Raw genomic sequence first — 21,675 nt, forward strand, 5'->3', positions numbered from 1 at the left:
CGTGTTCTGAGACAGAGCGATCACCCCAGGTCCTCCGAAGAGGCAGGGAGAAAGGGCGAGGAATTCCCTGCCAGCCTCAGCCCCACCGGTGCTTTCTGTGGGGCCCCAGCAAGAGGCTCGGGGTGACGAGCTCCCCGGCACCCCGGGGTGCGTCCTGCCTGGTCCCAGGGGCTGGATAGGTCCCGTTTGCACAAGTGGTCCTCATTTCATCTCTAAGTCTTCCTTTGCTGTGGGTAAAGCTTCACTCCCTCAGATTCTTTTTTGCTCAGATGAGGTGTTGTAGAGCAGCACTCTTCAAACTTTTCTGGTCACACACCCTTATCAGTGAAAAACCTTTGAGTGTGGATCCTCAACATCTATACTTTTTAATAAATTATGTACATGTTCAGTATAAAACACAAATAACAATAGAAATTTAAAAATTTAAATATAAAGATTAAATAAATGCTAGTTTAAAAATATTATTTTATTTTTAATTTATTTATTAATGGTACCAAAAGTACTTTCTTCCTGCACCCCAATGGATTGCCTTGGACACCCCCGGGGTGCATGCAGCCCACTTCAGAGACGGTACTCCAGAGAAAGCGGTGATCTTCCCTGACAGACAAGCCTGATAAGAGGGATATATGTTTCTTTTACCCCTAGCGATGCTTCCAGGCTTTACACCAAGCTCTATCGTTCCATATCATGGTGTGGTCTTGCCCATTGGTGGGATGAGTTGATGAAGGGTGAGCACAGAGAACACCCAGGACTTGTGGTGCCAGACCCTTCCTTGTGACAGGGGTTCCCCATCCTCCTTCCCTGCCTGTCATCTCCAGAGGTGCACACCTGGCCAGGTACCAAAGCAGCCACAACTGGCAGGAGGAGTCGTGAAGTCACAGGTTTCCCCGTGAGCATGGACGGCAGAGGGGCGGCACATGGCTCTGGCTCACCCTGTCCTGGGGACCATGGGTGGGAAGGGGTGTGAAATTCTTCTTTCATTTCCAAAGGAGCTGCTGATTTTGTAGGTATCCTGAAAGCTGGGTTCCCCAACTAGCCCTGCCTTGTCTGTGTGCTCTGGGAGGATGTGTTGCTGAGTGGGATAAGGCATGTTGAATTCCTACTGGGAAATCCTTGGTCCAGCAGGGACGGGGAAGTTTCCAGTCACAGGAAACCAGTTCCCATAATTTCTGCTAAGCAGGAGTCTTACAGAGTCTTACTTGTAAAGAATCCCAACCTAGCAACCGGTTGAGGTCCGAGGGGGGATGTGTTTGGCTGTGCCTGTAGAGGTATCTTCTTGCACACACTGAGCACCCGCCACAGCGTCCTTTCATACCCCTTTATTTATGACCACCAGGTAACACCCTCCCAGCTCCTTGTGCTGCTGATTGCTCCTGAACCCTTCCTGAAGGCACGCCACAAAACAGATTAATCCGCTCTCCCACCCACGCTCCTGCCTTATCGTCACCATTCTGCATGTGGAAGCAGCTCTCCATTTCCAGGATTAACTTTGACTCCTGAAAATACAAAGATCAATTCCCTGACAATGGTTTTCCTACTTACACATATTTTATTGCATTAAGGGAAAGACATCCGGCTCTGCAGTGTCTGCAAGTCCAGCCCAGACAAGATTATCCACCATTTAAGAGGAGATGCAAAAAGCCATGTATTACTGCTGTGCGTTGCACAGTGTTTCACCTCAGAAAGGGCTCTGCTTAGGAATTAAAGCTCTTTCCAGAAAGCCTGGCAAAGCCCTGGTGTAGATAAAAGATTAAAAAAATCGAGGCTTACCAAGGGCACTGTCCTATCAGAGGCAGCATGTGGACGGCCACTATAGCTCTTCTACCTGGGCAATACCTATTTCTTCGGAAAAAAAGTTCCCAGAACTACTTACTGGGACAATTCTTGTGGCCAAGCAATTAGCAATTTTACAAAATCCACTCCTAGTCTATTCAGGTCTCCAGAGGATGTTGTGTGCCATCCTTCTGCCACTGGTTCAAGAGGTAGAAGACCTCAGCAGTGCTCTGCATTGTCTCACCCTCTCCTGGGATGACACACAGCTCACCTCCCTGGGGTCGCACTTGTGTGAGCTGGGCTTTCTGCAGCTGGCGGTGTGAATTCAAGCCAGCTGTGCCAGGGGCTTCCAGACACAAAGGGAGACCCTGCTGTGAGGTAGGTACCCAGCCCCCGGGTCCCCCTGAGCACCGATGTGCTGGTGAGGAAGAGCGAGGAGCCACCGACTGTGCGCCCACCAGCACCATGTGGCACTGCCCGACCCGGAGCCCCAGAGCCCTCGTGTGTTGTGTCACCGAGAGCTGCATCCCTGGCATGGGGAGGGGGTCACTCCGCAGTGATGCCCAGACCCTTGGTGCACACCGGTGACACCCCCGTGCGCAGGGCTTTCCTGATGGACCCTTTGACCTCGGTGTTTCTCAAGCTGTAGATGATGGGATTGAGCATGGGGGTCACAACAGCGTACAGCAGGGCGAGGACCTTATCCGTTTCCATGGAGCTGCTGGAGTGAGGTGACAGGTACGCGACAGCCCCTGTGCTAAAGAACAGGGACACCACGATCAGGTGGGAGGTGCAGGTGGCAAACGCCCTCTGCGTCCCCATGCCCCTCCGGAGGACAGCGCCGATGATGTGAACGTACGACACCACGGTCAGGAGAAAAGAGCCCATTGCTATAGTCCCAGCAAAAACATATAAGGCAGCCTTGTTGAGAGGAGCATTAGGGCTGCAGGACACCTTCAGCAAGAAGGGTATCTCACAAAACAAGTGGTCAATCCTGTTGGACCCACAAAAGGGCAAGCGGGATGTGAGGAAGGCCTGGATCAGAGACGAGATGGAGCCGCTCAGCCACGAAAGAGCCACTAAGCAGTGACACATCTTCCTGCTCATGAGTGCTGGGTAGTGGAGGGGGTGGCAGATGGCCAGGTACCGATCGTAGGCCATGGCAGCCAGGAGCATGCACTCAGAGCCACCAAAGCAAAGGAAGAAGTAGATCTGCGTGATGCAGCCCACAAAGGAGATGGTCTTCTGTGGTGCGAAGGCATCTCTGAGGATCTTGGGGAGGGTGACAGAGGAGTAGCAGATGTCCAGGAAGGAGAGGTGGCCCAGGAAGAAATACATGGGGGAGTGCAGGTGGGTGTCCAGCCAGACAAGGGTCACGATGAGCAGGTTCCCCAGCACTGTAACCAGGTAGATGAGCGAGAAGCACAGGCAGAGGCAGAGGGTCACCCATGCTCTGTAGGCACTGGAGAACCCCAGGAGAAGGAACATGGTGGGGCTGCTGAGATTTCCCTGCTGCAGGGGTTCAGGGCTCATCTACAAGGAGAGCAGGAGGAGACAAGGACAGGTAGAAGAGCAAGTGTTCAACCCTGCCATGGAGATCACCAGCCCTTGGCCCTGCTGCGCAGGGGCTGGAGCTGTGTCCCCCGGCACTCCTCACACCGCGCCCCAGGGGACACATCTGTGGGGTTGGTGGTGAGTCTCAGCCCGTGGGGTTTTGAGCCTCAAGGCAACCCCCAACTCTGTGTCACCTGAAAGACAACAGAGAGAGCTGAGACCTCACCGCTGTGGTCAGTAAGGACCGCACGGACTGTCAAATGAGAGTGGATGAGAGCAGCTCCTTGCCCTGCTCCAGGTTTCCTGGGGTTCGACTGGAGTGTGGTCTGAAGATCCCACAAAACGTGGCAGGTTGGACCCTGCCTTGCTGAACAGTAGCTGCCCTTCATGGGAGAAAAATATGTTTACTCCATCAGTGAGGATACAGAAAGATCTCTTGCTTCCCTTCTCCAACACAGATTGTAGGAGCAGACCTTATCCCCCTCCAAAGAAAAAAGTTTGATAAGTCTTAGAGACAAAGGTGTCTGCTTGGAAATATTGCAATGTAAAGATGTTGGCTTCATGCTCACACATAGAAAGCAAAGGGAGGGACCTCTGAGAGATCACAGGAGGACCAGAAAGGCACCTGAAGATGATTGTGTAATTCAAAGGCTTGAGGGTGAGAAGAAAAAGCAGAGCCACTACCTTTAAGGAAAAAGGAAAGACTATGAATCTAATGAGAAACTGGAGCTCAGGAATAAATGAAGATGAGATACAGAAGATTTTGAGTGTGAACCTAAAACTACTGAATCCACAGGAAGACCAATAAGGAGATGGTCAGAGATTCACACGAGCCCAAAAGCAGCTGCCAGAGCTGTCACCAGGTCCTTCCAGGGACAGGCGTGGGAGCATCTGCCAGGTGCAAAGAGGAGGTGGGTGCCAGGCTGAGGGGAACCGAGCACCCTCAAACGATGAGGTTCTTAGGGACACAGTTTAGTGCCAGAGTTAGGTTATGGTTGGACTCGATGATCTTAAGGGTCTCTTCCGACCAACGTGGTTCTCTGATTCCGTGACACTGCAGGCTCCCTCCAAGAGGGAACAAGGACCACTCCACCATGCTGGGCATGTGCTCCACAGCCCAAAGGTGCAAGGACGGGCTGTGGGTTTGTCCTGGTGCCCAGCAGTCAGGGTGGGTGTGTGTGGGGCAAAGGGGACCGGCCGGCCCAAGGCTCAGTGCCATGAGAAGGGCTGGGGTGCTGGAGCCACTGGGAGCCCCCACGGACACCTCCTCCAAATGCAGGGAGCCACACCAGTGGGAGCAGAGAGACCTTTGGGGATCTGATGCCAGGAAGAGAACAGAGGTGGAAGCAGAGGCGTGTACCCTCCATGTTGGTTTGGGATGTGCTGGAAGAGTAGGAGCTGGGACACAAGGGCAAAACCATAGAGGGATGGGAAGCACCTGTGGTGCTTAGAGCAGCTGGGAAAGCGGTATGGGCAGCAAAAGGCTGGTGTCTCCTCTGGCTCAGGAAGAGCAGGTAGTCCATAGGAAATCATAAAACCAGAGAATCGGTTTGGTTGCAAGAGACCCTCAAGATCATTGAGTCCAAGCATTAACGTAAGTAATTTCAGAGCGATGAGAAGAGTCCACGTTTCCCTCTGTGCTAGGATGGGATCCCACTTGGGGAGTGTGTGCTGGAGAGCAGGACACAGGCCTGTGCTCTGGATGCCTGGGCAGATGATGTTTTCCAAATACATCCTTCCCAGGGCTTTCCTGTAACACCTGGAGGACAGTGGCCATGCTGACACTGCTGTCACACGGCTTTGCACAAGCCCAAAGAGTAGCAAAACCTCTTTGGTGGGGATGAGGTTCTCATGACCAGCCCAGCTCTCCACCAGCACCCCTGAATCAGCCTTCTGGGGGAGATGGAGGAAAGCTGGGTCCCCACCGCCCAAGCACCAGCAAGATGCTTTCTTGGCTCTGTCAGCTTTGCCTGACTTCATAGAATCATTGAACAGTTTGGGCTGGAAGGGACCCCCAAACCTCACCCAGTCTAAATAACACAAACAATTTTGGCCTCATTCAAAGCTGGTATAGAGGAACAACTCAAACTAGTACATGGAGCCATCCATGGCAGCAGATGTTCCCCAAGGTCAGACAAATAGCTGGTGTGACCAGAGCAGAGGCCATGGAGGTCACAGGAGGAGAAGGCAAGCAAGGGAGTCGAGTAGGAAAGGTAGCACAGCACCAGACATTGAAAGGCACCATCAAAAGATCTTCCTGGATCTAAATCGCCCTGGGAAGGAGGGAAAGGAAGGTCTGCCTGGACCATGCTGGGAGTCTGTTGCAGATCCCCCAGCTAGAATGGGGTCAGGACAAAGCCCCAGGAGAAAAATTGTTCCAGGAAGAGTAACTCTTTGAGGAGGAGGAGGGTTATAAATCACAGCTTTGTCTGCAACAGTCATTCCAGATATCCTTGGATATGACATCTCACGTATGTCTTCACTAGGTTACAGCATGATGTGAGCTTATGGGGTTTTTTGTACCCATTCCTGAAAAATAGGCTGGTTTTAGAAGAGTTATCTGGGAAAATAGCTTCAGCTAGGGTAGTCATGAGTCAAAGCCATTTTGCATAAAAGAGAAGATTGGTGGCTGTGACTGTGAACAAGCACAAATCAGGACAAGTGAGGAGAGCTGGTGACTGTGGCTGGGCATATTTGGGAAGTCAAGCATGCAAAAGTAGAAAAGAGCTGGAATTTTGTGAAAGCAAAGGTGTAAAGCCCAACTAAGAACTCCCTCTCAAGAATGAGGGAGAGGCTGGTGGAGCAGGGCTTCTCCCCTAGCAAATGAGCCATGTATGTACACCAAGGAGGATATTTCGAAAGAGTGGAAAGTCTTCAAGGAAAGAAAAGAGCCTGAAAAGTGGTAAGCAAAGTCTGCACTGAAAGGTGAAGTGAGACTTTGAAAATTGCTTGTAGTATTATGAGATTAATATATGTCATGTTGAAGGACAGGCAGCCCTGCAGTGCTTCTCACTTTGGTGCCCTGGAGCTCAGACATCGCCCACTCCCAGTTTTCAAGGAGGACAATGACAATTTATGGTAAAGGTGTGTGTCTGGTGACAACACGAGGGCATGGGGACAGCAGCATCAAGGAGGGAGGAGGGCCTTGACAGGTCTGCTCCATGTCAGCAGGGCTGTGGGAGGAGAGCGTGGCTGCACCTGAATTCAGGAGGAATGAACGGTGCTGCTCCAGCAGCGAGTGTGCAAAGTGTCTTCGTGACGGGGCTAGGTTTGATGGGAGAAGAGGAATCCAGCATTGGGTGTTTGCAAGGCTTGAGAGGAAAGAAAAAGAAAGAAAACTGAGTGGGCACAGGCGCCCTGGGACTACAGAGCAGTCTGCCTGCCTACAGGGTCCTCGGTGGAGACACAGTGGCTGGGTCAGCCCAGAGCAGTCACGAGCCGTGAGTGTGGCACGGGATGCCAAACTGGTCTTGGGGACAGCAGGAAAGGTTTCCAGTCCACGTGCGAAAATACTGATTCTGTGATACGTACTTTAGTGAGACCTTGCTGGGTGGTGCGCAGGGGTGGGAAGTCCACTCAGGGAGAAGAAAGCTGAGCCAGGCTGCCAGGATGGCTGGAGAGGGGAGAGTCCATTGGAGAGGACGCAGTCCGACGTGCTCAGCCCGGGGAGGTCAAGCAAGGAGACGACTGCAGCATCATGAGCGGAGCCCTTTGCTCAGGCATGCTGCTGTGGGTAACCCTGGCATGGACAAACCTGCAGAGCTGGCAGCTTAAACCCCATTTAAAAAATGACTTGGACCCAGGGATCACCTCCTTAGATCTAATGCACCAGGGTTTGCACAAGGAGTCGAGGTCTCACATGATGAGTTCTCAAGAGGGAGCTCAAAGCGCGCTTTTCATGGGGCAAAGGCAGGAGGGATTTTGGTTCCTAAATTTTTTTGTCACCATTTAAAACTTTTCCCTTTACCTAAAATAAATCTCTTCTAAGTATAAGTAGATGTCCACAGAGCCTTTGCATTGATGTAATGAAGCACAGGTGGAAAACTACCTGCCTGGTTCACCTGGAAGATGGCACACAGACAAATGCGGCACGAGACCCCTGGGGAGGGCACCCACCCCCAGCTCCCTCCCTGCGCCCCGTGGCCTCCCCAGAGCTGTGGGCACACCCAGGATCTGCTCTCCCCAGGGCAGCACCACAGTCTGGGCTACCAGAAAAACAGTTTGGCTTCTCTGGCACCAGTTGCCTCACTGGTGGCTGGAGGCGCAGGAGGGATGAGGCACAGCAGACTCCGTGTGCCCCCCAGCAGTGCCCTGCAGCCCGCGAGCCAGTGCAGAGGACATCTCAAATGTGGTGTGTAACCAGGATGCAAGTGGCATCTTCATTTCATTTGCTGATAACTGTAGGGGTTTGCAATTAAATCTGTTGATCTGATAGTCACTAGCTGGGTGATCAGCCAGTCATTGGAAGTGTCTGTTTTCCTTTCTGCTAATTAAATTGCCTTTGATTCGCAATCAAATCTAACATGAGAAAAGTGAGCTCGAGGTAGACCCAGGAGGAGCTGATGGGTGCTGCTCTGTGCGAAGCACAGGCTAAACCCACGGCCTCGCTGTGTTTGCAGAGCCGCACCCCGGGCAGACCAGGAACGCTGCCGGGAAAGATGCTGCGGCACAGGGGAAGAGGGACAGTCTGCAGCCGGGCAGAGCCGTGTCTGCAGGAGGGGCAGGGCTTCTGCCATGCTGTGAGCAGGAGAGCGGCGGTGCTGTGAACTTTGAGACCCGTACCAGGCATCCAGGTACTCATCTGGCTGCTGGGCCATGAGAGGAACTGCAAGGACACCCATGTCTGCTGGTTGTGGAGGCGGCACAGGGCAGAGCAGGGCAGAGCTGACCTCGCAGGACCCCGACATGGGGCTGACTCCTTCCCTCCTCCATCCTCCAGCTGTCCTGCCCTCAAACACTCACCTGCACAGCTGTTGGGGACACTGGTGACCCAGTGCCTGCACAACTTACCTTGAAAATACTTTCTCTGTTCACACCAGGTGTGTCTGGCAGCACTAGCTGTTTGGGACATGGGGGTGATTTCAATATACTCCTGGCGGGCACCTGGGAAAAGATCCCTTGTTACAGCAGACTCCATAATTGCTCCGCACAGCCCCTCGGGCACAGTGCTGTGGGATGCTGCGGAAGCAGAGAAGCACGCTGCGAGGGAACACGATGTGACGGTCCTGTGCTCAGTGCCTGACTGTGGACATCCCCCCTGAGGGCCCCAAACCTCCAGAGGCTAGGGCTGGGGGGCAGGTCTGAAGTTGTCTTTGAACTTCTTAGCAGTCAAAGACACATAGAGGAGTGGTCCTGCGGTGGGCTCTGCAGATAGAGTGGCTCAGAGATGTCCTTAAGCAAGAGCCTTAGTCCAGGAATATGCCAGAGTTTGGCTCTTCAGCCTGTGCTTTTCTTTTCTAGCTTGTTTTCTCCACTTTTGCAACATCCAGGCTTTGCTGGATAACCTTGGTTTCTTCTAGATGAGCTGATCTAGACTTGAGTGACTCAAGGAGTTCTAGCAATGTAAGGTGCTTTGCTTCTCTGAACCGCTGCTCTGAGACCTTCCACCTCTGAGAAATCCGGGAGTCTGGAAAGGAGGTTTTCCCTCAGATGTACCAATCTGCAAGGGTCAGCATAGGGCCGGAGGACATCCACATCTTCGGGGAGGCGAAAGCAATGGGAATGCTGGCCAGAACCAGGAGCACCTCTCCCTGATGTGGCACTTCTCCCTGCCCCTCCAGCCCAACCCCTCTTCCCATTTCCACTGCACGCAGCTGTGTTTTGGAGCCCAAAGTCTCCCTCCTATTTCACCACAGCAGCCTCAGCCTTTCCCTGCTCTGCCTGCGGGTGTCTGGCAGCACAGGGGGTGGCCGCAGGGGCAGGGCAGGGAGAGCCAAGAGCACATTGAGAGCACACATGTTCAGAGCAGGCATCTTCCCTGGTATCGGCCAAAATTATAGTTAATTTATGGGTGGTCAATAATGAATAAATAACTTCTATGAGCACTGGGTGCTCAGCTGGCTGTGTTCAGCTGGGTTCCTTGTTATCCATCTTGTTTGCACATCTCCATGGCCTGGGGAACCACAGGAGGATTTTGGCTGGAGGGCACCTCAGGGGTCTCTAATCCAGCTCCTGCTCAGAGCTGAAACAGCTTTAAAGTTAGAGCAGGCTGCTCAGGGACTTGTCCACCTCAGTTTGGATACCTCCAAGGATGGAGATTCCACCACATTTCTGGACACCTGCTGTAGTGCAGGATCACCTTCATGATGAAGAACTTTCTCCTTTTGTCCTACTGGAGTTTGCTGTGTTACAGCTCGTGCCCATTGCCCTTCATCCTACCACTCTGGGAAGAGTGTGGCTGCATCTTCTCCAGATCCTCCCGAGGCAGCTGAAGACAGCGGCCAGATGTCTTCTTTGCCTTCTCTTCTGAAGACCAGCCCCCCTTGCTCAGCCTCTCCTTGTACATGCTGTGCTCCAGGCCCCGACCAGCTTTGTGTCATCCACTGAGGTCTCTGTGGTTTGTCAGGGCCGTTCCTGTACTGGGGAGCCCTAAACTGGACGCGGTTCTCCCAGCACGGTCTCACAAATGCTCTGTCGGGGTGACGGCTGCCCTTCACTAACCCAGACCTGGGTGTTTCTGCTGCCTTTCCTGCAAAGGCACTCTGTTGACTGATGTTCAGCTTGTCGCCTGCCAGATACATCGGGCTTTTCCTGCAACGCTGCTGTCTCCCTGCGGGCCCAGTTTGCCCAGTTGCACGGGATCAGGCCAGCCCAGCAGCAGGACTTTGCCTTTGCCTTGGCTGAACGTCAGGAGGTTTGTGCCGCTCCATTCTGGGGGCTGCTTGGGCCTCTCTGAATGTCAGCTCCGGTATAACAGCCTGTCCCCAAAGCTTGCACATTGTCACTGATATTGGGCATTGTGGGGACTGATGCATCTTCACACATTTCTGGAGATGCTGACCCTGGCAGCTTGGGAAGTCACCAGCCACATTGCTTCCCACCTTCAGGCCACCTGACACTTCCCATCGGCCACATTGGGTCAGCTAGTCATGGAGACAAACCACGTCCTGAGGTGACCCAGGTTGAAAATAGGCACTTGTTTTCAACAGCTTCCAACACCTGGAGGAAGTGGGAACATCTGGAGCCAGTTGCGCTTTGGGTGCCAGGGCCTCATTAAGCTGTGGCCACAAGGGCACCTTGCTGCCCCAGCAGCCCCAAGTTTCTTTCCTTCACTTCTAATGGGTCTCAGCTGGTATCATTAAAAGTTTCTAAACTTTTGCAGTCTTAACTTCTGAAAAGGCTCCAGAGAGCTTGTTGTGCCACTGGAGACAGGAGCTTTATCTGCCTCTTCCAGGGGCTTTTAGTTCCAGGGAGGAAAACTAGTGTTTATTTCTCTGTGGTGCTCAGACCAGAACAGAGGTGTCTATGAGAAGTAATTGGCAATTTAGAGGTGACTCGCTCCTGACCTGTGGGAGTTTGAATCATTTATGCCCGTGCTGTTGAGAGCCAATGCCCATCGCCCAGATCCCGAAGGGTGGGAAAGGCTCAGCTGGGATGGTGTCCACCAGGTCCCACCTCCAATGGCACTCGAGGAACCCCATGGTCTGACTCTGCACCATCCAAGATCGATGACAAGACCGGATGACTGCATGTTATTGGAGCAACTCCTGCTGTGGTGACCAGAACGCCAGCTGGTGACGGCGGTGCTGGCAGCTGTCACACACACGGAGACATTCACGAGACTCTAACAACTGGTTGCTCCAGGCAGGTTGGATGTGCACTGGTGGGCTCATGGTTTTGGGGTGGCCAAGAGCCCACAGGTCCTGAGCAGCCAGTGGGACCTGCCCATGGCTGAAATCAAAACGCCGCTCTCGTGACAGCCAGAACCAGAGACGATCCGACGCAGTCTCATTTAAAAGGGGAAAGAATGGAAAGTCAAGAGGATTAAATATCACATATGACACAGAGATTTTCTGCAGAGATCAGCTTAGCTTCTCTCTGAGCACTTAAGCTGATATTAGCAAATACAAACCCTAAACGACTTTGCAAAGGGAATGCCTAAATGGAAGACAGCACGATTAAATCAATTTAAAGAAGTCGATCAGAAATATGATAGATGTTCTTAAACTTGCTGAAGCTGCATCCACATGAAGACAGTAAAATGACCCTGGTAATGTAACTAGCAACAACGTAAGACAAACGACGAAGACACCGCAATTTGTCCCATTGCTCCTCTACTCTGAGGAATGACATCTGCATTTACATATATTCCTTTCTTCAAAAGCACCAGGATCAAGAATTTTAACTTTACTAAATGTTTGTCCTGTAGCAAGTCAAATTCAAAGTGAGTATTCAAAGAAAAAAAAGCTGATAGAAAAAGTGAAGAAACTCTGCACCTGCCTTGGCTAAGGAGGAGCTTTGGTGGATCCCAGGCAGAAGATCTCTTTTGCAAACACTTGGAAAGGTCTGTGCTACCAATGCAGCAGTGCAAGTGAGCAGTAAGACAGAGGAGATGACATTTAGTCATTTAGTAAATCAGGTGTGAAACTCGAGCTTTTCACTGCTGCTTACTTTGCTAACTCTAGTTTTCACCAGAGCATTAGAAGAAGCAAATATGCTGCCTTTTAAAGAGATCGTCAGAGGTAAAGACACAACAGACAAGTAGATCTTCTATGCAGTGTGGGCAGATACAGAAGCTGTAGTAAATGGCAGACCTGGCTGATGTATGGAGAAATTGAAAGTGGATAAGTTCAGAGAAAGGAACGGAGCTGGGGAAGGGGCTGGAGCACAAGTGTGATGGGAGCGGCTGAGGGAGCTGGGGGTTCAGCTGGAGAACAGGAGCTGAGGGGAGACCTTCTGATCTCTGACCTGCCTGAAAGGAGCTTGGAGCCGGGGGGGTCGGGCTCTGCTCCCCAGGAACAAGCGCCAGGACCAGAGGAAACGGCCTCAAGTTGCACCAGGGGAGGCTGAGGTTGGATCCGGCGAACAATTTCTTCCCCCAAGGGCTGTGGGGCATTGGAACAGGCTGCCCAGGGCAGTGCTGGAGTCACCATCCCTGGAGGGGTTGGACAGACGGAGATGAGGTTCTCAGGGACATGGGGTAGTCGTGGACTTGGCAGCGTTGGGTTAATGGCTGGACTCAATGATCTTAAAGGTATTTTCCAACAAAAACAATTCTATGATTCTATGAGAGGAGACTGAATCCAACTTTCGCATGGGAAAATCACACCTCAGATATGCTGTTTCTGAAAGAGTCAACAAGATATGGGTGCTGGTCAGCTGGGAAGGGTCTTCATCAAAGACCCTTGCAGGGGACAAACTGCCAGAGGCTAGGGAGGAAGATCCTCGCTTGGATGAATGAATGGCTGAGGGACAGAAAGAGGGAGCAAGATCACCCAGGGAGCTGACATCTTGTAAACCATCTCATCCGCGTGCAGAAGATGGCAGCATGAGGAGAAGACTGGGGAACAGGACAAGGCACCATGTAAATGTGAGCTGTACCCAGAGCCCCTCAGCTGAGCGGAGGTCCAGTTCTGGTCACCCAGCCCCAGCAGAGACATTGGCCTGAGCAGGGGGGGAGAGAGGATGAAAGGCACAACTGGGAGAGCAAAGAGACTTGTTAAAGATTTAAGATCTAGAATAGAAACAATAGTCTCACATGACCGGCAAGCACCGCAACCATCAGCTGCATGTCTCCAAATTGCTCCTCACACATAAAGGCTGGTCCAGCACCTCTCTTGCCCCAACATGCCTCTGCTCTCTCCAGCAGCCCGTTGGAACCCAGGTTCTGGGCTTATCCCTGCTGCACCAGCCTGGTCCCGGTCCCGGCCAGCCCATCTCAGCCGCGCTCCCATGGCAGCAGCAAAGGACCTGCAGGTGAAACCACAGTGACAAGAAAAGGGAGCATAGAGACGGTGCTGAAGCTCCTTGCTGCGGGATGCCACCAGTGCCAGGAAGTGCCTCAACCTGGGAAACCCTTAGAAACTGTCCTGGTTTTGTTAAAAACAAGTTTCTGTTTTAGTGAATTTCCCTGTCAGCTAAAGCCTTCTTATTAATTGCCTTTTTCCGAAAAGTTAGGTATATGTTTTGGTAGACATAGCAATGGAATGCAAGGTCATTGATAATGATGCATCTCGCGAGATGTGCAGGCAGGAGGTGAACTGAATATTGACCAACTAAAGTATTGCATCCCATTCACGTCATACTTCATATAAAAGTGGGGGATCACGAGGATCTTGTCCCTTTTCCTTATGGCCGACATTGGGAGAGGACCTTGTGAGTTGTCCCTGCGGACTGAGGCCAAGTGACAGACTGAATCCAGCTCCGGTTGGCTGCAGAGTCCAGTCCGGGACTTCGGGTGCCGGCCCCACATCTGCCGGAGCAGCTGCCGGGACTTTCAAGATTGGTTTTGTATAGTTTGTATTATTTTCCCTATTTTTATTAGTAGCATTAGTAAAACATTTTTAATTTTTCCAACTCTCTTCTCTCTGTCTGTCTTTCCCTCCCAACCGCCTGTCCTTAGTGGGAAGGGGGGAGAGGGATGGGGCTGAAGGCAGAGAGGCAGAGGAGAGGGGGTTAACAATACATCTGCCGCGGTTTATTGTCACCCTGCAATCAAACCTCGACAGAAACATTCCGGGGAAAAAGAAAAAAAAGCCCCATGTCATTAAACACACAATGACATCTGGCCTGGTTTGCTGGGGGACAAAGGGGAGCAGGTACAACCCTCTTTTTGCCCTGTTCCTGCGTGCTTCTCCTTGCCTCTGTACCTGCCTGCTGCTGCAGGCAGCTGCTGGGAGAGGAGCACAGCGGCCGGTGAGCGGTGGGTGAGCAGCAGGTACAGGGACAGGCTTGATGGGACTGCTGAGGGATCATGGGGGGCTGAGGTGGGTACCCCCTGCCTGCTCTGCATGGAGGAGACTCACACCCAGAAAAGATCCGAAGCTGCAGCCTGTGAGCATCCTGCTCTGGGGCACGGGGAGAAAAGAGGTGGACAAAAGGAAGAGCAGAAAATGCTGGTGGCAAATAGAAATGATCTCACGGCTGTCTGGCAGGGTGGTGCCTGCACATGGCAGGAAGAAAATATTTGACTGGAACACAACGTGGAGACACCAGGACTCCCTGTCACACAAAGACCTTGGCAAAGGGTGTTTCTGGCAGCAGGATGTTTTCATCTACATCGATACATGTACCAAAAACAAGCCTTGAGGCAAAGCTGTGTGTGGGCCCAGTGCTCTTGAGAACACAGCAAATGCAGTCCAAATGGCTGGGAAGAATCACAGAATCACAGCCTGGTTTGGGCTGAAGGGACCTCTGGAGATCATCTAGTCCAACCCACCTGCTAACGCAGGTACACCTAGAGTAGATTGCACAGGAATGTGTTCAGCTGGGTCTTGAATGTCTCCAGAGAAGGAGACTCCACACCCGCTCTGGGCAGCCTGGTCCAGGCTTTGGCACCTCAAAGTGGAGAAGTTCTTCATCATGTTCAGATGGAACCTCCTGTGTATGTCCCCGTTGCCCCTCACCCTGGCATTGGGCACCACTGAACAGAGTCTGGTCCATCCTCTTGACACCCACCCTGAGATATTGATCACATTGATCAGATCCCTCTCAGCTTCTCCTCTCCAGGCTGAACAGCCCCAGCTCTCTCAGCCTCTCTTCATAAGAAATGTGCTCTAGGCCCCTCATCATCTTTGTAGCTCTCCATTGGACTCTCTCCAGTGATTCCTTGTCCTTCTTAAACCAGGGAGCCCAGAACTGGACACAACTCCAGATGGGGCCTCACCAGGGCAGAGCAGAGGGGGAGGATCAACCTCCCTCGACCTGCTGCTCACACTCTTCCTCACGCACCCCAGGTCCCATTGGCCTCCTTGGCCACAAGGCCACATTGCTGACTCATGGTCACCCTGTTTTCCACCACAACTCCCAGGTCCTTCTCTGCAGAGCTGCATTCCAGCAGGTCCACTGGTCTGCTGGTGCCGGGGGTTGCTCCTCCCCAGGTGCAGGACCCTACACTTGCCTTTGCTGAATTCCATCAGGTTCTTCTCTGCCCACTCCTGCAGTCTGTCCAGGTCTTGCTGAACGGTAGTACAGCCACACAGAGTTCCTGCTGGAGATGTTGGGTTCTTCCAAAGAGGCTGGAGATGACACTGGGTTGGGAAGTCCCAGTAAGGTCCCTTGCTGCGCTGCTGCTGGGACACATTCGTCTCCCATCCCCACTCAGTACCAAGATCAGGAGGGGCAGTTTCTCAAATGTATTTTCCCAGTCCCTGGGAGGAGGCAGAAGCACCTGGGAACATCACGAGGCACTCAGCTGCTGGGACACCTTCCCTTGGTACCTGCCACTGTCACACAGCAGCGGGGCAGGTCCCAGGCTGAAACAAACACTGGCCAGGGATGGGCAAGGTGGAAAGGCCGGAGAGGATTTTGGAGGAACTTCCTTTCCCAGGAGGGGAACAAGGTGCTTCATACCCTGACAGACCTTGGTGCCTGTGAGCACTGCCCTGGAGATGAGCATGCAGGAGGGGCTGGGGCTTTGCTGTGGTCACTGTTTACCCTGGGCAGGTTGTGGTTTCTCCTGGGTGGATGTGAGGAGCTGCAGAGAGGAGGAAGGGAAGGATGGAGTGCGGTTTCAGAAATATAACATCAAAGGAAGATAGTTTCTGAAGGCAGATGTCCACCACCAGCAGATAATCTGACTTCAGGGTGGGATTTCTCTGCGTGGTGCCCAGGGGTAGAGACCACGTGCAGCCCCACACCAGCTCTCCAGGTTTGGGTCCAGAGGATTCAGACACCTACATCCCACCTTCCACCAGCCCTGCAGCACCACGCGCTGAGAGGCCCCACAGCAGAGTCTTGCCCCTGCCCAGGCCCAGCCTGAGCTGCTGCATGCTGGGTCTCCAGAGGGCTGCGATCACAGCAGGGTGAGCGGACAGGAGCTGAGTTGGCTGGTGCTGGTGGTGGTCACAGCCCTCCAAACTCCAACCTCAGTCTCTGTGACCAAGTCCCATGGCCTTTCTCCACCCAGCTCCTTGTGCCCACAGGATTTCCAGGCTCAGTGCGCCCCTCGCCCCACCTCTGCCTGGCCGTGGGCCTCCCCGCTGGAGGCATCCAGGAGGGAAAATGCTGGTGGGCTCTGAAAATGCTCTCACTTGGGTGAGCTCAGCTCAGGATCACCCCTGGCTGTTCACCATCCACAGACCCCAGGAGGACAACAGAAGAGTCACATGCCCAAGCACCCCAGGATCTCCTCAGATAGTTACATGAAGCTCCAGGATAAGTTTCTGTTTATTTGGCAAAAGGCAAGGACTGTGTGCTGGCGGAGCAGGAGATGTGTCAGAGCCTTGACCACTGAGCTCAGGAGATGATAGCAGAGCAGGAGGCTGGAGCTTCAGACCACGGGTCTTGCATTGCTCAGCAGGAGCATCCACCATCTCCTAGAAAAGAGTCGGGAGAAGTGGGCTGAGTACTGGAAGTGAGGAGGCCAACTGAGAGGACCCAGCAGGTCTCTCCACCATAATCAGTGCTTTCTCTTCAAGTTCTCTCCAGACCTGTAGGTTGAGCCACCTCCAGCGATGGATTTCTAGCTAACACCTACAACTGAATATGTACCAGTGTGGTGGGAGATCATGTGCCAGGGTGGGCCAACAACAATCATGTTTTGCATGGTGAGACACCGACCCAACCTCTGGCCAGTTTTGTGGGTCTACAACCCCAAGGTCACTTTGGCAAGAGCCGGTGTCCCAGTCTGTGCTGCTGGATGAGCTCTGCAGCCATTTCTCCACTGAACCGATGGTTTTGGTGCAGATGCCATTGCTCACCACTGGGTAGCTGCGCCCTGGGGGTCCCCACCAAGGGGCAGCTGCAAAGGGAACAGTCCTACCTGGGTGTAAGCTCCAGCACAGGTTCAAACCACTCAGCCCCCAGTAGTTTGAGGAGTTCATGGTGGCCCTTGCTGGTGCACCAAGGGGGGCAATTTCCAGGTGAGGACATTGCAAACACCATGTTGAGCTGCAGCAACTCACCTACGCTCCATCAACGCTGCACTCCTCTGTGAAAATAAAGACCAAGGCTGAGTGCAGGGCTGTGGTCTGGCTAGTCCCATTTAGCACCCAAAACAGACAACCCAGGAATGAACTTGAGCAAGGTGAAAGTCGTATCGTGCCAAGCCAGAGCACTTTCTCCTGCCAGCTCAGACCACAAAGTGGTGGCAATGATGGGCTGAGCTGGTCCCTGCTGGCAGCCCCAACTGGGGCTGTTCAGTCTTGAGTAGGAGCTGAGGGGACACCTTCTCGCTCTCTACAGCTGCCTGAAAGGAGGTTGGAGCATGGAGGGTGTCGGTCTCTCCTCCCAAGTGGCAAGTGATAGGACAAGAGGAAATGGCCTCAAGTTGTGCCAGGGGAGGTTTAGATTCGATATTAGGAAAAAAATCTTCCCAGAAATGGTTGCCAGGCATTGGAACAGTCTGCCCAGGGCAGTGGTGGAGTCACCATCCCTGGAGGTGTTTAAAAGGCATTTAGATGAGGTTCTTAGGGCCATAGTTTAGTGCTAGAGTCAGGTTAGGTTATGGCTGGACTCGATGATCTTGAGGGTCTCTTCCAACCGAAATGATTCTACTCTATTCTATGTCCTGACTCCCCACATCAACCAATCCAGCCCAACACGGTGCTGGGCAATGCTCACCCTGGCTGGGCAGCATCTTGATCATCTCATCAGTGAAGCTCTTCTCCCTCGCAATCGTCTTGAACAGCGTTGTGATTTTGGGGCTCACCTCCTGGGTTCTGCCTAAAGGCAAAGACAAGAGTTAGCTCCAGGCTGTGGCCCATCCCTTTATCTCCTGGGTGAGGATGGGATGGACAATGGTCCCTGGGAGAAGGCTGGAGGCAGTGGTAGAGGTCCTGGAGGGTGGTGGCCAGGCACAGGACACACCGCTCCCAGGGGACAACATGAAGCAGAGGTCCTGGCACCAGCACAGTGTCTGCTCTTTTGGTCCCCACCTCTACCATTTCTGCCCCCCTTGCAGCGGGACCCCCTACTCTTCATCTCATTTCACCAAGAGATTTATCTAAGGCCATGGACTCCCAGCACCGTGCAGAAGCCCGAGCCCAGCCTCCCCTGCCAGCCCCAAGTCACTGCCCCTTCCCCTGCCCTGCTCCTGCCCCACACAAGAGGTCCCGGCAGGAGGGCAGCGGTGAGGAGGGGTCTGTCCCATGGGGCCCCAACTCCTCGGAACATGGCGAAGCACCCAACACCTCTGAGCTGTTCCCCAGTCAGACTGTCACTGGTTACGCACTATAGAGCCTCAGCATGTGCAAGGTCTTCCCGTCCTTCACTCTGGAGGCAAAGATAACTGCGTACGTCTTGCCGTCGGTATCCACCACCTGCACCGTTTTATTGCCTCTGTCTGCAAAAGGACGTGGAGGAAAGCAAAAAATTAATTACCTGCTCCTGAGAACTCCCACACTGCAAAAGGGAGCCAGTCCTGTGTATCCCTCTCCTGTTTTTTCCTCTTGCTAAGGCTCCTTTGAAAGCTGGGGGGAGCACACAGGCCACAGCGGAGCAGAGGGACAGGAACAGGAACACAGGAGGGTCAGGAATGGTCACTGCAGACAGTGGAGTAGCCTGGCCTGTATCAGATCAACACTTGAGATGGGGCTGGTGGGAAATCAGTCTTGCTTCATCTCTTGGGAACATCCATCCACAGCCCCATTTCAGAATGAACCTGCTTTTCCCCAGGGTTTAAGATCAGTCTGAATGTGTCTGTCTTAGAGCAGCTTCCCAGAGGGAAGGAGCAGGGGGTCCACCATGCTGGAGGGTCACCAGTCCTGGGCTGCAGCTGGTGACCAGTGACAGAGGGATGTCCCACCCCAGGACCTCAGACAGGCACCCCTGAGGGACATATCCCCAGGGACAACTGCTGCTTCAGACAGGGATGTTGAGAAGTGTCCCAGTCCCATCTCAGGGCCTGGGCACCCCCCACTCACCAGAGCTGTGGTATTCACCCGGGACGCCTGTTTGCTTGTAGATTGACTCTCTTTTCTTACATCCCTCCGGGCTGCAAAACAGTGAAGGATACTCCAGCTGAGGTGATGTGACCCCCCTTCTGCTCCCCGGGTCGCTGCCCCAAACATGGGACTCGCTGTTCAGGAATGAGATGGTGTGGCCAGGGCCAGGGGGACAGATGAGACCCTTGGAGCAACGAATGCCTGTGTCGGCAGTGCTGGCACCCGGGGATCCCCATGGGGTGACATGCTCTGAGCTGGTGGGATGAGGCCGGCCCTGCTGGAAAAGGTTTGATCATAGGGTCCCTCATCATCCTGCTGCACCCCTGCTGGGAGCAGCGGGATGCCTCAGCCTCCGTGGTGGGACCGCTCCTGACTGGTGCTGCCCTGAAGAAGTGGTCTCCATGCTGCAGCTCTCCCAAGCCCCTGTTTCAAACCGTAGGGCTGGTGGCCCTGCCTCACCCCCTGCCCAGGGCTTTGGTGGGTGCTGGGTGGAGGCACCCAGGTGGAGACCCACCGGTCAAGGTCCAGGGAGGAGGTCAGTCAGTGAAGCCCGTGAAGAACAGCACTTGGCACTTACGTGGGAATGGCAAAGGAGACCTTCAGGTCACCCTCCCCCAGGACCGCGATGGTGGCCATTGCCATCTTCAGCTCGTCCTTCTTTTGGAGGTAGCTCTCGGAGTCGGAGGCCAGAGCAACAATGTGCCATTTCCCTGCAATCTGGCAGTGAGGGTGGGCTGTGAGTCCAGAGGAGCAACCAGGGGCTGTCCCCGCTTGGGGACTGAGCCAGGACACCCTCAGGCCATGGGACACTTGAGTCCCCTCTGGGCACCAAAATCCCTGCTGAGGCAACTGCACTAGAGCTGAGTCACTGCCCCCACCTGGCTGTGACAGCAGTGGCTGCAGTGTCTCCAGCTGTCCCCAGTACCAAAACACCTCTCCAGTGCCCACCCTGTTGACCAGAGACCCCGCTCCCACCTCCCCTTCCCCAGGGATCACCTTGCTCTTGTCCAGCCCCACAGCCCCGAGCTCCTCAGCCTCCGTGCGCAGGCAGCAGAGCAGGGCCAGCCCCAGGCTCAGCACCGCGGTTCTCATCTCCCCACAGCCTCCTCCGGCTTCACCGGCGGGATGGGAAGCGGTGTCAGCGCTGCCGGCTTTATAGTGCCGTGCCCTCCTCCCCTCCACCCGCCCCGGCGCTGCCTGCCGAGCTGCACGGATAAAGCACCCGTGTGGCTGGGACAAGGTGGTGGTTTCAAAGGGCTGAAGTCACCCCTGGGTAAACAGGGTCCAGTCTTACAGAAGAAGGGAAGTTCCTGCAAGATCCGGGAAAGGGCTGAGAAGCAAAGTTGCAAAAACTGTTGCACCAGCACTGAAATTTAGGACTTTCCCAACTTCTTGAGTCACTTGTGAAAGAACAAAGAGACCTTTTGTTTCCTGGCTTACTGACCGGGTGCTGCCGGGAGGAGTGGGGAGGTCCTTCCCGGCAAGGGCCACAGCAGCACTGTCACCAGTGGCCCGTCCCTCTGGCCAGGTTGGCATCTGCGCCGAGGCTGCCTCTGGGACGGTGCCCATACCCAGGTGCCCACACGCTGCCAGCATGACCCTGTGGTCCCTGCATGGGGTCACCCACCTGCTCTGGGGCACCCAGGCTCCGCAGAGTGGGATGCACTAGGAGCGAGGCAGGCAGGAGGAAGGCGTTTGTGTCACTGTGGGAGTGTCCCCTCCTTCCCTTGGCTCTGACAGGCTCCCGGGGTCACAGTCCTGAAAGCTCCATGCTGCTTCTTCATAGCCCCATGCCTGGCTGGGCACCCAGGGACCCCCCGCTCCGGGGCAGGGGGCAGCTGAGGGGATCAGAGGCTGCGTCCGCTCCACAGGAGCTGGAGGGGGATGGAGAAGGGGCTCTGGCTGCCTTTGGGGCTCATTGCAGCACGGTCCTACCTTGGGCAGTAGGGGCATGGTGGGGGCCGGGAGACAGATGTGGGGGTCCCAGTCCTGCTGTGCACCTCCCCCACAGCCACAGCGCAGCCCCGTATCTACCTGGGCGGCCCTGGGGGAGACAGGGCAGGGGACGGGGTGTCCTGGGGATGAGCCAGAGCCTCTGCAGGCAGGGCTGGGTAGCCTGACAGCTTCCCCCTGCCCGCCCAGCCCAGTCTCTGCTCAGCGCAGATCAATCCTCCTGCCCGCATCTCCAGCAGCTGCCCCACTGCACCTTCCCCATCCTCTGCTCCCCATGCTCCCCACACAGCAAACAACGCAGCAAAGGAGCCCCCAACACCCCTGGGATGCTGAGACGAGGGGTCAGACCCAG

General features: G+C 54.1%; 2 protein-coding genes across 3 annotated transcripts; both read right to left on the reverse strand.

The window, feature by feature from the left end:
• Window positions 1–1,611: 1,611 nt before the first annotated feature.
• Window positions 1,612–20,753, reverse strand: LCNL1 (lipocalin like 1). 2 transcript variants are annotated; one of them, XM_065648555.1, is made up of 7 exons: window positions 20,367–20,753; window positions 19,948–20,087; window positions 19,350–19,420; window positions 18,659–18,769; window positions 18,049–18,150; window positions 17,391–17,416; window positions 1,612–1,621 (listed from the first exon to the last, which is right to left on the reverse strand). In XM_065648555.1, the coding sequence occupies exons 1-6, from the start codon at window positions 20,460–20,462 to the stop codon at window positions 17,391–17,393; spliced, it is 546 nt and encodes a 181-aa protein (XP_065504627.1). In that variant the 5' UTR covers window positions 20,463–20,753; the 3' UTR covers window positions 1,612–1,621. The 2 variants fall into 2 exon arrangements, with proteins under 2 accessions (XP_065504627.1, XP_065504625.1); XM_065648553.1 differs by lacking the exon at window positions 1,612–1,621 and adding an exon at window positions 16,643–16,802 and having other exon boundaries at window positions 20,367–20,752.
• LOC135996494 (olfactory receptor 10A7-like) lies at window positions 2,320–3,306 on the reverse strand. The gene has a single exon (XM_065648547.1). The coding sequence runs from the start codon at window positions 3,304–3,306 to the stop codon at window positions 2,320–2,322; it is 987 nt and encodes a 328-aa protein (XP_065504619.1).
• Window positions 20,754–21,675: the final 922 nt, after the last annotated feature.

The sequence above is a fragment of the Caloenas nicobarica genome, chromosome 19, assembly GCF_036013445.1.
Source record: "Caloenas nicobarica isolate bCalNic1 chromosome 19, bCalNic1.hap1, whole genome shotgun sequence".
In the NCBI taxonomy this organism is placed as follows: domain Eukaryota; kingdom Metazoa; phylum Chordata; class Aves; order Columbiformes; family Columbidae; genus Caloenas; species Caloenas nicobarica.